At 45.1% G+C, this 15177-nt stretch overlaps 1 protein-coding gene across 1 annotated transcript in view; it reads left to right on the top strand.

Moving 5' to 3' along the window:
• The first annotated feature begins 355 nt into the window (after positions 1-355).
• The window catches only part of LOC118411878, a 15722-nt gene continuing 900 nt past the window's right edge, over positions 356-15177 (top strand). The window contains exons 1-16 of the mRNA XM_035814369.1: positions 356-442; positions 3366-3479; positions 4028-4510; positions 5133-5269; positions 5941-6181; positions 6612-8378; positions 8993-9252; positions 9989-10050; positions 10445-10674; positions 10921-11174; positions 11553-11690; positions 12151-12316; positions 12653-12763; positions 13320-13733; positions 13958-14032; positions 14454-15174. Coding sequence (XP_035670262.1) covers positions 3470-3479; positions 4028-4510; positions 5133-5269; positions 5941-6181; positions 6612-8378; positions 8993-9252; positions 9989-10050; positions 10445-10674; positions 10921-11174; positions 11553-11690; positions 12151-12316; positions 12653-12763; positions 13320-13733; positions 13958-14032; positions 14454-15174 — 5069 coding nt within the window. The 5' untranslated portion in view covers positions 356-442; positions 3366-3469. The remainder of the gene's footprint in view (positions 443-3365; positions 3480-4027; positions 4511-5132; positions 5270-5940; positions 6182-6611; positions 8379-8992; positions 9253-9988; positions 10051-10444; positions 10675-10920; positions 11175-11552; positions 11691-12150; positions 12317-12652; positions 12764-13319; positions 13734-13957; positions 14033-14453; positions 15175-15177) is intronic.

Here is a 15177-nt window from a genome sequence, read left to right as displayed (position 1 = left end):
TTACCGTTAAAACTACAAGGGTTGCGACAACAAAGAGGCGCCCGTCATTCTGGCAGGTTGACCCCCAGGTCACCCCCAGGTGTGTTGTCGTCACGGAACAAAGGTGGGACCGCTAGTGGCGCGACAGGTGTTCACCAATGGCGTGCACAGGGACGAACCAAGTGTGGCATATAGGAAGGTGTTTTCTGTGCAACAGATTTCAAACAGCCTTGACAAAAACAGCGTTATGTTTAGATTGACGTTAATGAGTTGTCAGAACATTAGTTTACCTTACGGTGCAATATAGGGGTATTGATTACACGCCGTTACAAACGCACACCCCTTTCAGTTTAATGAGACCGACCTCATCTTACTTCCGTGTCAACGGTTTTACCGATAAACCAAACCGCAGAAGGACCTCTGTATGGACGATTATGGAGAAATAGGAAACTAAAAAGAAAAGGTAGGACAGAGTGGTAGATTTCAAGACTTCGGGTCCATCTAAGTGTAACAGTCTACTTGTATGGCAAAGTTTTATACGTGAGAAATAATGCGGAAGTGGGCACAATAGATTCTCAGTCCACGAGCGTAACGTTGGGGGAATCTTGATCCTTATAGATCTATCTGGAGGTTTGAAGACGTCTATATTGACTGAACAACGTTCTGTAGCAAGCTAAACTTGTCAGTCATCTTGAGGTCTGCTTGGGCGCCTCTATGCCCCGTACATAGCCAAGCTAGGTCACGCCTGTGTTATCGTTCAGTAGTAAAGCCCAGATCTAGACTTTCGAAGATCGTGAAATAGCTTCTCAACAGCTGCACTTGAAAGGATTGAAGTTATGACTATAGACTTCCGTACCGAAGAAGGAACAGTACATGTAATTGCACAAGTGCAAACACGAGTCGATATACATTGTTTTTACCCGACGATAGATCCGTAATCACACAATAAGCACAAAAATTGTTAACAAGTATGTATATGGCCTTCTTCGGTCAATATTGACCATGGTAAAATCCTAATTGACATCAGCCCTACAGCGTCGACTGTGGCTAAACATTCCTGTACGAGAATTGCAGTCCCTTCCACACAGGGCACATCTGTAAGCTGACTCTGGTCTGTTGCAGAGTTCTTTTCACAAGATCCGCTTTTCATGTGCCATGCGCATCACTCTGGTTACCTGCATGTATGCAGGTATGGTTTTGATGCTGGTGGGAACTTTTCGGTAGCCGGGGATGTAGGGCGCTGTATCTCGTGAACGGATGGTGCGAGCACGACGATTTTTGGTACGTGGGTTGGGGATGGTAGCCTGACACTCAGGTGTGATTTTGGGCCTCCTGGCGCTTGACCTTGACATTGAAGGTGGCATTTTTTGTGTTTTTGGGGCACTTTTGGCGCTGTGTGTCCGGAACGATACGCGCGATTGCGACGATTTTTGGTGCATGGGTGGGGGGTTGTTGCCTGTTGCCTAGGATTGACTTTGGGCCTTGTCGCGTTTGAACTTGACCCGGCAAGTCGAATTTTGTGTCCGGGAGGGGTGTTTCCGGAGTTATATCTTCTGAACGGCTGGTGCTGGCGCGATGATATTTGGCACATGTGTCGGCGGTGGCTGAATAATGCTCAATTTTGATTTTGGCGCCCTTGGTGCTTGAACTTGACATTTTAGGTTACCTTTTGTGCGGGCACGGGGCGTGCGCTGTATCTCCGGAACGCAAGGTGCCATTGTGTTGCCATTTGGTACGTGAGTTGTTTGTGGTGTCCTGGTGGTCAGGTTTGATTTTGGGCCTCCTAGTGCTTGAACTTGATACTGTATAGGTTGACCCTGTTTTAGTGTGGTTGGGGCATCCTCCCAATATCTGCTTGGTTTTAAAAACAGATTATGGTTGGGTGTAGAACCATCATCTGGCCTGGGCCACCTTCAATGTATCAGGTTACTTAGTGGCACTGACAGTTTGCCAGATGACGGGAGTGTACAAGAATATATATCTGTTGGTCAGGTATAATTGAAGTTTGCTTATTACTCTTTGTGGTGTTTCTAGAGCTGTATAGTACTGAGTTTTAAGTTCCGGTACAAGTTCCTTTACCCTGTTGGCAATCATGGTTGAACTTGAACTTAAACAGAAGAAGATGCAATTTTCTAATGTGGAGGAGAACTGTATAGAGTGTGGGCATAAGAGAAAGGTATGTGTATGATTTGTCCTGTGTTTCTTTTTGTTTCTTTGGTAATGCCATTTCCATACTGTATACATGTAATTTGTTGTTTTGGGCTAGTCATATTCGCTTGGTTTTTGGGCCTGCTTAATCTATGGTACAGGCAGGGTTAAGTGGTGGAGGCTTAGCTTTGTTCTGTTTTAAATTCAGTATCGTTTGTTGCATTTTGTCGCGGCAAATATATGATGAAATTCCCCTTCTAAGCAACTGCTCATTGGTTTGCGGGGATGTTTGCTGGGTGTTTGCTTTGACTACAACAGCTTCTGAACTTTTCAAAGCTTCCATTGCCAGCAGCTTGCCATCTATAAATGGGATTGACAAGGACATTTTTCATAGTAAATTATGCTGTTAAATTTGGCTTAGATACTACAGGAGATTTAGGTTTGGGTTGGATGGATTGAATGAAAATATCATACCACCCTGGGGACTAACTGTTGCTGCTGCATGGGGGCTACCACTATTCATGTTGTCTAATGTCTATGGAACTACAGATAAAAGTATCATTGGTCAAATTATGCGAGTAACATTCCGATGTCAAGTGAATAACACCCCAGAAATAAATCTTTAATGAATATCATTGGAAGAACACAAACCAAGGAGACTTAGCAGCTGCATTAGGTCAGTACATTGAAATAGGAAGATATTAGTATATCATGTGACAGAGTAACTACATGTGCATGGGCCATCTGAGACAAAAAAAGGTAGCGTCTCAACAACTTCAAAGTACTGTGGTTGGTTACATACTTAAGAAATCCAAAATAAGTAATGTTCATCCCTGTCCAAACTTACAAATTCAGAAAATGGAATTTCAGAGTCAGACTTTTGCATGGTGCACAACCAACACAGTAAAAAGCTCATTTTTCCAACCACGTACCACAGACAAAAAGGCAAAAATACACAATAGGTCTACAGAAACCCAATACATTTCATGCAGGCCTGAGGTCTACGAACTCTTGTTTCTCCTGATTTTAGCTGCCTGGACGGTTTACATCTGTCAACAAGTAAAGTCAACAATACTCATCGAATGAGTAGAAATGTGACAGAACTTTCCTCGTGACGAAGCGCTATCGTAGTGAGCAATTTACACTAATAGTGTACTTCACCTTTGACCCTACATGGCACTACTTTTTGGGAAAAGGAAAATGACATCCTTAACAGTCCTGTTAACCTGTCCCTCCAGTATAACTCCGCAGTCTGGTATGTCGTCTGTCCGTCTCGTCAGATCGGGAGTCTGACATTCCTGTTCTGACACCATCACCTATATGACGTCATCCGTCAATCACAATGGAAACAGGTGAGTTATATTGGTCACTTTCACTTCAAAGTGTTTACAATGGATTTATCTTTCAGTGCTAATAGTCATGTGAGTAACATTGGTCATTTTTACTTCAAAGACCTTTGGTTTACAATGGCTTTTATCTTTCAGCGCTGATAGTCTTGGATGATCATGTTAAAATTTGATATATTTAGGTCCGAGGTTACACTGTTCCTGTCATTGACAAGCTTTTACTATGTGGCATTGCTTATGTCTTGATTTCACCATAAATGACTTAAGAAAGTATATCAACATATCATGAATACCGGTGAAATGAGATTTCAGCATTGTATCCATTTTTCCTTTACTTTCATTTTCCCCAAATTTTGTTTGGGTGGTTTAGGTTCTTTTTACTTATTATCTTATGTCTAGGTACTAGGATTGGTTAGGTTAACTTTTAGATAAGATTGTCGTACCTAGTTTCTATACGCGCGGCACATTCTTAACAACAGTATGATATAAATATTCGCACTTTTGTAATATGATTGAATTAAACATTTTATTGTGACCTTGTTGTTCCTTATCAGGTCCTTATGTTGTCCTCCTGCACGCAGCAGAGGATGGGGAGTTCGTCAGGAGGCTGGTGGAGAAGCTGGGTGTGAGTCTGGGCTGGGGTTACAATCTACCCCAGACAGACATCTCCTGTCAGCAGGTCACAGACACTCCTGGTGACGTCAGCCGCGCACAGCTCACGTCCACACTGACCCTCGGCAGCGTGAAACTTGTCGTGCCCGTGATCAGCAGACACCTGCTTGCTGACCAGTCCTCGCTCACGGTCGGACTGGAAACTGCCGTGAGGAACAACAAGCCTCGGTACGTCATTTGGCTGGACCAGAACAAGGATGACTTCCGTGAGTTCGGCACGTTAGTCAGCCGGCAGTACCCAACCCTGGAGGAGCCGGCCAGGCGGGTCCAGCGGGACAGGGTTGAGGAGTGGATGCCCGGCAGTGGTTACAGTGGGATAGAAGGTATCGCCTGGGATGTGCGTGACGCGCTCTGCAGACAAACAGGTGAGGGTGGACATTTCATGGCTGGGACATAATGTAATCAGCGGACTGTGATGTATTTAAGTCATTTTCATCTGATAGTCAAGTCAAGTCAACATTTATTGCGCAAAATTTGTAAAACAGGTACAATGTAAGGCAAAGATATGTATATTGCATAAGACAACCAGCTAAATGGTAGAATTAAACTTAAAACATAACAATAGATGTAGATTTAGGGATATGAAATACTGAAAGAAACACAGTGTACAATGTGAAACAAATCCAGAATGTTTGAACAGACTACTTGCTTATAACATCTAGTACATACTACACTCATATGAACACCGAGAAGAACTATTGAGATGTCTTTGCTTAAATATGTGGACAGCTTTTTAACCGAAATGCAATTTGCAGCCTCTTTTTTGCACTGATTGAAGGCTTACAAAATGATAATAGCTGCTCCTGCAGAGTTTGATGCTACGTTTGTTTCGTTTGAAGAACATGTAGTGTTGTCGTGTATGTATTTTATTGAAGTAATTAATGATAAACATTCAGGTACTTTGTGAATTAACACGGTGTCCCTAACATACATGTAGACCGAACCAAGTTAGACTGACGTGTGCCGTTTGTCTGCCCATCTCCACAGGTGAACTGAGGCTCCCGTGCGGGAAGGCGCTGTTATACACCGGTGCGTTCCTGTCTGACAACATGAACCTCCCAGCTGTTCTTACACGGCTGGAACAGGAGAACCAGCTGAGTCCGGCTGAGCTCCGGGATATCCAGGTAAGGTACAGGGTGGAAGCGACAATTGTCAGAGTTTGAATAACAGCATCACTGCCACATATACTATGATATATTGGCTTTCAATATGCCCGTCCTAATTTGTATTTAACAAAATTTCACTACATGTTCCGCGGCAGCACACACTTCTGACGAAAGTAAACTCTGAATAAGTTTTGTTTCGGAGGTTCCCAACACACAACAAAATATGTTATGATATGTTTCTACTATTACCATATCAAGTAAACGCCAAGGCTTCCAGTATTAGCCCCTAACGTGTGCATTGTACTGGTATGACACGTGTGCATAGATCCGTCTCTTCTGCCATAAAGGTGACAGTCATTATAAGTTGTATTCATCTATATAAAAGTTAGGTATACAAAAGGGGCCCCTGTTGTTGCATTATGTTGTATTGAACGCCATACCTAACACGGCCTGTCTCCTGAGCTCGCCCCACAGTCAGTACCTCCCAGTTGTAAAGTTTGTAATAGCTTTGGATGATCTTAGATATGCCCGCCATCGCCCTTCTCCACTCCTGTTCACTCCTGTCTCTCGAGCTCGCTATACCTGCCGATTTTCCCTCCCCCCAGGATCATAACCTAACAGGCACAGATAAAGGATGAAAATACAAAAGTATATATATGAAACCACCCTGCCGATGTTCCCTCCCCCAGGCGGAGCCGACACCAGTCAGCAGGGGGGAGCGGTTGGTATACATGCTGGAGAACAGGATGCGTCAGGAGCCGTACGACTGGTTAGTGCGGGTCCTGCGGGAGGAAGGACAGGACTTCCTGGCGGAGGAGATGGAGGAACGGGAGCGGGAGGAGGAGCGGCTCTACGGCATCGGGGAACAGCAGGCGGCACAACCTGGTCAACAAACCGCACAGAGGGCACATTTCACACGGCAAACTCAAGGTCGGCACAACTAGGATCTTATCTTATTTTCTACTCGGATATCAATACACAATATACTACTGATCGACAGTATATAATTTTCTAGTTCTCACCACGTATGAATTAGGCTATGTACTGTAAATCCACTTAATGTTGCGGTTGGAAATTATAGCGTTTTGGGGAAATCAAATCATCATTTGACTAATCTTATTTCCCGGTACATTTTTTGTCACATCTAAAAATCAGGTCAATTATATTATGCTTTGAAAGAGGGGTGATTTATCTTAGAAGAAATCAATTTTTTGTCCGACGTCTGTGTGCAGTACGCGAATAGTTTCATCAGGTTGAAAGACGACCACCTAAACGTCGGCAGTTATAACTGTTTGGTAGGATTAGTTATAGTACGTTGTTTGATATATTAATCATACTTTATGTAACCATTCTGCTGTAGAAATGATGCAGAAACATCTACGTCATCCCGACGCGCATGCGCGCACACAGGCCACAACACCTTTCGAAGTCAAGTGTGTGATTCTGGGACAGACGGAGGCAGGGAAGACCAGTCTGCTCAACTGTATGATGAAGGGTCAAGGTCACGTGGAGGCTGAAACTGACAGAACCATCGGTGTTGACGTCATCACTTACCATGACACCAAGAATAACGTCAAGTACGAGATGTACGACTTCGGAGGTCACCAGATCTACCACTACACGCACCGGTTCTTCCTGACACGTCAGGCCCTGCACATCCTCAATGTAGACCTGCCAGGATACAAGTCAGAAGAGTTCCAGGAACGAGTGGGAACGTGGCTAACATCCGTGACTTCCCACGTGTTCAACCCGGCTATCCTTGTTGTAGGAACCAAAGTCGACCTGTTCCCGCCAGACAAGGCCGAGGAGATGATAGCAGCAGCTTGTTCCTCCATCCAGAGAGACATCCAGGCCGCTGAGAGTAAAATACAAACCAAGCTGAAAGAAGAGATACAACTCTGTCAGAAGGCGGTGGATGTAGCGGACGGCGGATCAGACCTGACCGGACCTTTCTACGGTCTCACAAGAGACGACATATTGGCCAAGAAAGAGTCACTGGAGAAGTTACTTGACGGACGGCCCAAAGGCCTGTTAAACGTACAGGTTATCCCGGTCAGCAGCAAGACGTTCCAGGGTATCGAAGCTCTGTGCGACAAGATGGCAGAAATGGTGAAGGACGAGCGATTGTTCCCTGCTGCCCGCCAAGAGCTGCCGACTTCCTGGACGAAACTGTCAGAAAACATCAAGACTTCAGGACGGCCGTACCTTCATGTCAGGGATTGTCAGGACGTTGGAGCAGCTGCAGGGATGAATGAGTCAGACGTTCTGAACGCGCTCAGCTATCTGCACGTGGCCGGACAGATCCTGTTCTACAACCACATCAGGGGGATGGAAGATCTGGTCTTCCCCGACCCAACTATCATCCTCACACTCTTCAAGCAGATCTTCAGGCATGACCTACCGGCATATCTGGACAGCATAGCCGAGTCTCTCTCTGAGCACACGAGAGCGCAGTTTGCTGAAGACAGGGCGTCCTTTCTGAAGACGGGGAGGGCAAGCGACAGTTTCATGAAGAACCTGCTTGGAGACAACATTTCTACCTTCAGCAGTCTCCTTCCCCTGATGAAGCACTTCGGCCTGTGTTACTCAGGGTCGGTGATCTTTCCAACAGAGCTTCCTGCCGCCCAGCCTGACGAGGTGGCGCGCTGCTGGCCAGAGGCTGTGCCATCAGGCGGAGAGGAGATCTCTGTTACTATAGAGTACAGCCAAGAGCCTCCTCTGGGTCTACCGGAAACCATGGTCTCCCGTATCCTGTCCATGGAGCAGACCACACGCCGTCTCCTCACCAAGGACACAGTTGTCGTTCATGTTGGAGAGAACGCAGAAGACGTCATGTACCGCCATTTCCCTACAAGAGAAGAAATCCGGATCCGGGGAGAGCCGGAGAAGGCGTGGCGCCAGGCTCAGACGGTAGTGAAGGTGATGGAGGCCTGTTGGGACGAGTTTCCTGCCTTGTACTTCAGTAACAGTGTTGGAAGCGGAGAAACAACAAAGTCGCTCACTATAGAGGCTGTGAGGCGTCACGTGCCGGGTGACTTGTTGAGGATGTCTGAAGGAAGCTGGGAACGGCCACTCGATATTCCTGACGTCAGAACGCCGGATGACGTCATTGGCAAATATTTCATCGGTAAGTACGACAGGCGTCTTTATCTAGAGTAATCGAAGGAACATCATTGTTTTTTTTACGCTTGTAAGGTAAGTAGTGCTTAGATATATACTACATAGTGGATACATAATAGATAAATTATTGACTTATTCAACGTAATTGTTCTTTATCTCATTTTCAGCTCTATCTTCTCATTTAAATGTCCCTGAATTCTGAGCCCATTTATATTGACCTTGAAAAATACCCCTGCTCACTCCTAATATCCTTAAGTGCTAGCATGCTATTGCTTCAAGTGAGCCCCAATGTGCCAACTCTTATGTAAGATACGTGACTATTTTCGTGTTGGTGTCCTCCTGTCCAGGAAAACATTGATTGATGGAAATTATGCAAATGACCAAATTTGCATAATTAATGAGAAAATGCTATAATTCCATCACTCAGTTACCGTAATTGTTTCTTTATCTTATTTTCGACTCTATCTTATCTTAATGTCCCTGAGCCATTTACATTCCTTTTGAAAAATACCCTTGCTCACTCGTAATGTTTTTAGAGTGCGATTACTTCAAGTGTGCCCCAATGTGCCAACTCTTATGTAAGATACATGACTATTTTTGTCTTGATGTCCTCCTGTCCAGACAACCGACTGTACCAGATCAGCAGGGCTGTTGGTGAGGAGGAGCAGCTGTGGACCCGACTGGGACAGGAGCTGGGGCTGAACAGGGCCGTGCTGGACAACATTTCGGGAATCGGGGACATCCAGAAGGCGTTCCAGATGCTGAAGGCGTGGCGCACCAAGACCCCCCACGGACCGCTCCACTACCTGCCGCAGCTGGAGGAAACACTGCAGAACATGGGCGAACCGGACCTGGCTGCAGATGTACAGGGGATGTATAAGGTGACTTTTCTTATACAAGGGATATATAAGGTTCTAGTTCTAGTTCTAGTTCGTAATCCGCAAACTTCCCATAGGAATATCACGCGGATGGAGGAGGCGCAGCGGCTGGACTACGTATGCGATGACAGCAACCTGTTCTTGAAAGTGTCCAGTGTGGGGCTGTCGACAATGTGGGCGGAGAGCCTGTTCCATTCAGGAATTGTCCTGTCGTAGTAGGCATACTTTGCTGTGTCACACCTACATCGTAGGGTTCGGTATTTGTGAGAGTGGTTGGCTCTGGTGCTCATGTGATCATCTAATACTTGATGCATGAAGTTAATCATCTTATACTTGATGCATGAAGTATAACTTCTGTGGCAGATTACAGGATAGGAGAATTTCTCATACTGGAATTTTTGTTTTGTGCCAATTTCCGTATTTCCATAACAGACTGAATGATAGCGATTTATCTTAATGACATTTTTAGGAATCATAAAAGTAATAAAAACGTTCCGATGCTAACGTCACAGTCAGGAGTGACGTCACTAATAGTCATTCCCTTCGATGGAGCTCGATCTATATGTCGTATTTGAAATGTTTGTCTAACGGATGGTCAGGATGTCACACTTCTTATTTTGCTAATTAGACCTACATTTAATTAGTCATATAATAACATGAATATTCATATATATACATGTATGATTCTCTTGGACTCTCCACATGTATATGAAGCTACACCGATATCCCATATATACAGGAGTACCGTGATGCCTTGCCGTCACAAGAGATCAGTCCTGAGATGACCGGAGACACCGAATGGTGAGTAACTATTTTAACATGCAGCCATGATCAGGCAACCACCAGCAATGGTAATGGTACGTCATCACTTCACTTTGATACGGTATCATTTTAAGGCGTTAATACAGTGGTAATGTTATCATTGCAGTATTACTCTTCTATTTACAGAACTATTTACAGAACTCATTGGCAGCTATTCCAACAGACACATAGACAATACACGTCATCAGGTTTGGCGTTCATCCTAGTCTGTTACATCTGCATGTCCAATGTGAACAAGCACCGTTCATCTGCCATACACTACTGCTAAGTTGGAACGTATCTAGGTCTGACCTGGGCATTGTGACGCCCTACCCGCTGTGAAACTCCTATATGTTTGAACACCTGGGTACAATACCTGTGTTTATCTCCTCAGGTCCCTCCGCCTGCCAGGTGAAGGTAAGTACCTGTGCAGACGGACCGACCTGGTCGTGGTGACGCCCTACCCGCTGCACGTGACCTACAGGAGTGCGAACTGGTCCGACAACTGGCAGCAGGGCCAGGGATGGATGCCGGTGGGTCCGCTCTTCTCCATCCAGTGTGAGGACGTGGAGGGGCCGGTGGACATCCTACTGCCGCACGTGCTGCACGTTACAAACGATGCTGGTCAGTATATATTTCAGAATGATATCTTCTCTGGCACACAACACTACGAAGAAGTATATACTTATAGCCATTCACCATTTCAATCCTGATTTCTTCTTTTAATTACCTTTATTATGAATTTCTCATTGATCATCATCATATCGTTTCGTGCCAATACTGCATGTTTTCGCCAAACTTTTACCCGCAAATCTAAATAGATTTGATGCAGTTTTACAACGGCTGTCGTGATTTAAATCCTTACTTCAGAGGCTGATCTAGCAGACATGCGGGTTGTCCATGTTGTCGGCGGTGAAATTGAGTTTCTACCCGTCTCTTCGATCACTTCAAACCACATCTGCACCAGATTCGAGAAAGGCAGCCTGTTTGGTCCTGTGATGAAGAAGATTGCCGCCAAGTTCTATCCAAGGAACGGTCTTTGTGTTGTGTTCGGACCACGAAACTTCTTGCCGGAATGTCAAGTCCATGTCTACATTGCTTCCAACGCCCTGGTAGCTCTTCAGGTGAGGGATTCAGCTCGAATGGTCGAACCCATTACCTACAATGGCTCGAAATTAATTTTGGGAATAGGTGTACTGGTGAAAAGAATTAAAAGAACGCACAACTAAAGAGTACTTAAGAATATGCTGTAATGTACGTAACCCTACACAAATATATATGAGCACCGATCGGTGCACGCATTGTCAAAATTCAGGTTCACTGCTCTAGTTTTGCGTGCACAAATGTACGTGACTATGCACCGAGCCCTGCCAATTAGATGTGTCTTCGCGTGTTATACATTAGTTCCTTAAAAAGTAGGATATGAGATTTTGCTGTTTCAGCTTGTATTCCATCTCTGTGCTTTGTTAAGATTCTAACTGAACTCTTCCCTATCTATCAAGACTCTGGAGGATCTGGAAGCGTTAGACGGGTACATCAGGTGGGATCAGGACCAGTGTGTGCTGCAGTCAGGAGAGACGTATCGTCTCGAGGTGTCCGTCAGAAACGGAGAGGAGTTGACAATGCCTACAAATCCCGAGGTACTCACCAGTCTGTACGATAATCTTATTTTCTTTCCCCCTCTGTTCACCTAACTGTGTTCCATTGCCAATACCATGCAAATTTGCATTAATGGTGATAAAATGATAATGAAGACCTTTGCTGCACGTTTATGCTCTCTACGAAGCTAAGTACAGGTCAAGGTGAATAGAATACAGTTCCCAGTGATAATAAGTACAATTGGTGTAAGGGTGTGATATATAACTAAGACTTCAACTTCATGTAAAGTCAGATGGAGATTAAAATATTTGGTTCATCTATGAAGAACGTAATTGTCTGTGCTATCTAAATATCGAAATCATGGAAACTTATCTGGTACACTGTTGAAGAAGATTTTTCTCTCATTGTTGTATAGTGAACAGTCAAGAATACAAAATTACACTCGTCTTCTATGAACATAGTTGAATGCATCTTAGCAGTACCTCTCGGTCTTTTTTACAGGGTCTCATATTCTACGATACTTTGGAGACGGACAAGTTCTACAAGAAATTTCGGGTTGAAGTTGACCTCAAGAAAGTTAAGTCATTGAAGAAGTATCAGCCGGCGTTCAAGATGCTGCTGAAGAATGCTGCCGGGACGCCGGTTTGTCAGTTCATCACCACCAAAGGTAGGGAGACTGTCAACAACATTTGGTCAATAAGGAAAGTCGATATAACAACATATTTTTGTTGTTGTTTTTAAGATTAATACAAAAGACGTCTCGAACTAGAGAAGAGATAAGAGTAGAGAGACGGCTGTCAACAACATTTGGATCAATACGAAAAGTCGTTCGTCGTTCTTTGATATTTTGTTGCTGCATATTTTGGTGGTGTTTTTACAAAGGTTATTGCAAAACAATTCTCGAACTTGCACCACACAAGATTATATATTTTTGACTGCATTATCAGAAGTGATCTCTTACATAGACCAGAGTCACCAGTTTTCTGAACATTTCCCCCAAAAGGACAACGACTGCAGTTTTTAGACACCGACAGCGATGAGAGCGACAGCGGGTTGTCCTCTGAACCTGCGAGCACAGCATTCCAAGAATATGGAGGTCACGAACCAGGCATCTGTAAGCACTGTCTTTTGTTAAATCCTTGTTAACTTGGTTATGTCCTTATCTTCAGTATTGTCCCAACCATCATCTATGTGTCTATCTATTTATCTCTCGGAGTGACATACAGCGACGAATATTATAATCTTACAATCTTACTCGGTGTTTCATTTGTTTGGGTTGTCAAAATTCAGACAGAGTCGTATATCCCCCCCCCCCCCGTGTCACACTAGGGATAATAGAGGTATTTAACATCATGTTTCGCCAATTTTCATGTGATCACTGTATATCTTGGGAATATTATCATTACTGGCTAACTGTTCTCTGTATACCGTGTACCGTTTTTGTCATATAGCTCGTTTACAGTACATGATCTTCAAAGGCAAGACAGGTTTGTCACTCACTGTGAATATAACCTCCTTGTGAATATATAACCTCCTTGGTTTTCCCTAGAGGTTAACTTGAAGCCAAAAAGCTAAATAAAAGCTAGAAAAGTTTTTTTATAATATCACATCAGCAGGGAGACATGCACTGAGGGTTGATTCAGATGCTGCAGGTTCCTCTTCCCATCCAGACAGCGGACGTGCCGCAGAGCCTGCTGCTCACACCCGCAGGAGCTCTGCCCGTCCAGACACCGGACGTGCCGCAGAGCCTGCCGCTCACTCCAGCAGGAGCTCTGCCCATCCAGACAGCGGACGTGCCGCAGAGCCTGCCGCTCACTCCAGCAGGAGCTCTGCCCGTCCAGACAGCGGGAGTGCCGCAGAGCATGCCGCTCACTCCAGCAGGAGCTCTGCCCATCCAGACAGCGGACGTGCCACAGAGCCAGGCGCTCACACCCGCAGGAGCTCTGCCCATCCAGACAGCGGGAGTGCCGCAGAGCATGCCGCTCACTCCAGCAGGAGCTCTGCCCATCCAGACAGCGGGAGTGCCGCAGAACCTGCCGCTCACACCCGCAGGAAGAGGAAGTCCAGCCGGACGTCGGCAAAAGGTGAGAACATCGATACCCAAAACGCTTTGTCTATAAACTTGGAGAGCTTTAATGTTTGCCTGAACGTAAAAAAAATAAATTAGTGCCCTTTTAGTCTGTAGCTGTTTCCTCCTTGTCGTTACTTATAATGCATACGCGTGAGGCATCAGGACCAAATTAATTCGTACGACTTTACAATTATGTATAAAGATGTAAATGATTTTTTTCTGATGTCTTCCCAACAGGCAAGAAGCTGAAAGGCAGAGACCAGAGAGGCGCAGATGTGCCCTCTAAAAGAAGGAAAGAGGAAAGTTCAACTGGTGAGAGTTTGGAAGGAATGTCTCGGAAATAACCTAAGATTCCCCTTCCCTTCACAAATTATTGACAACATCTTTGGCAATCAGGAGGGATCGTTTTGAAAAAAAAAAACACCCAATGTTTTCTTCCAGAAAGAGACGTTGTAGTTGCAGCACTCAAAGTATGGCTATACTGCAATGTATTCAAAGTTTTGTATAGTTATTCACAAAATTATGATATACTACGTGGCGTATAAGTTCTCATTTTCTTTGACATATAGACAAATTCTTAAGGAGTCATTGTATTGTATTGTCATTGTTTAATTGTTCCAGTTCTATCTCGAATAAAAAAACTTTTACCACAAGAAAAGTACAAAATGGTATGAACTATCTTGTAATTCTAAGTTGAAATCTATTTGAAGTTTACCTGTGCTTTCTATTCCAGCCAGAGTTTCAGTCCTGTTGGTTAGTGACGAGTACTGCACGTCAAAGGGCGGAATCTCCACAATTAATCTAAGTGCCGCGCGCGTGCTCTCCGCCGCGGGTGCCAAGGTCTACGCTACCGTGCTGGAGGCAAGTCATCAAGATGAGAAGGATGCAGAACGAGACGGAGTGAGACTCCTCAAGCCTCGTCTTGATGTAGACAGCAGCACGAAGCCGTCCTTAGAATGGCTGACTGTGTACCACAAACACCACTTTCCACACATCCCATCAGATATCAGCTGCATTGTGGGTCATGTTGACGTCACAAGCAGAGCAGCCAGGAAGATCAAAGAGGAGCGGTTTCCACACGCCAAGCTCGCCATGTTCGGTCACGTGGCGCCAGAGGAGACGGAGCACTACAAGAGTGACGAGAAGGCCCTGGGTGTGGGGAGGAAGGAAGCCAGCATCCAGGACGACATTGGCAAGGCTGATGTCGTCTTCTCGGTAGGACCGCTCATTCACCGGCATTACGACAGGTTCCTCCAACAGCGTGGTGTGGATCACTACATCTTCCTACCCGAACCTTCAAAGGTCTTCAGTGAAGCAAATGTGACCTATGGAGAAGAAAGTAAGAAAGTTCGAAAGCCAGAGAGAGTGATTCTGTCCATCGGCAGGGTGCGGAATGTGGAGAGGCTGAAAGGTCACGACCTGGCCGCAGGATCCATAGACAAGGCGGCACAGCGGCT

This window comes from Branchiostoma floridae, chromosome 3 (genome assembly GCF_000003815.2).
Source record: "Branchiostoma floridae strain S238N-H82 chromosome 3, Bfl_VNyyK, whole genome shotgun sequence".
NCBI lineage: Eukaryota > Metazoa > Chordata > Leptocardii > Amphioxiformes > Branchiostomatidae > Branchiostoma > Branchiostoma floridae.
This window is presented reverse-complemented; position numbering and strand designations above follow the sequence as displayed.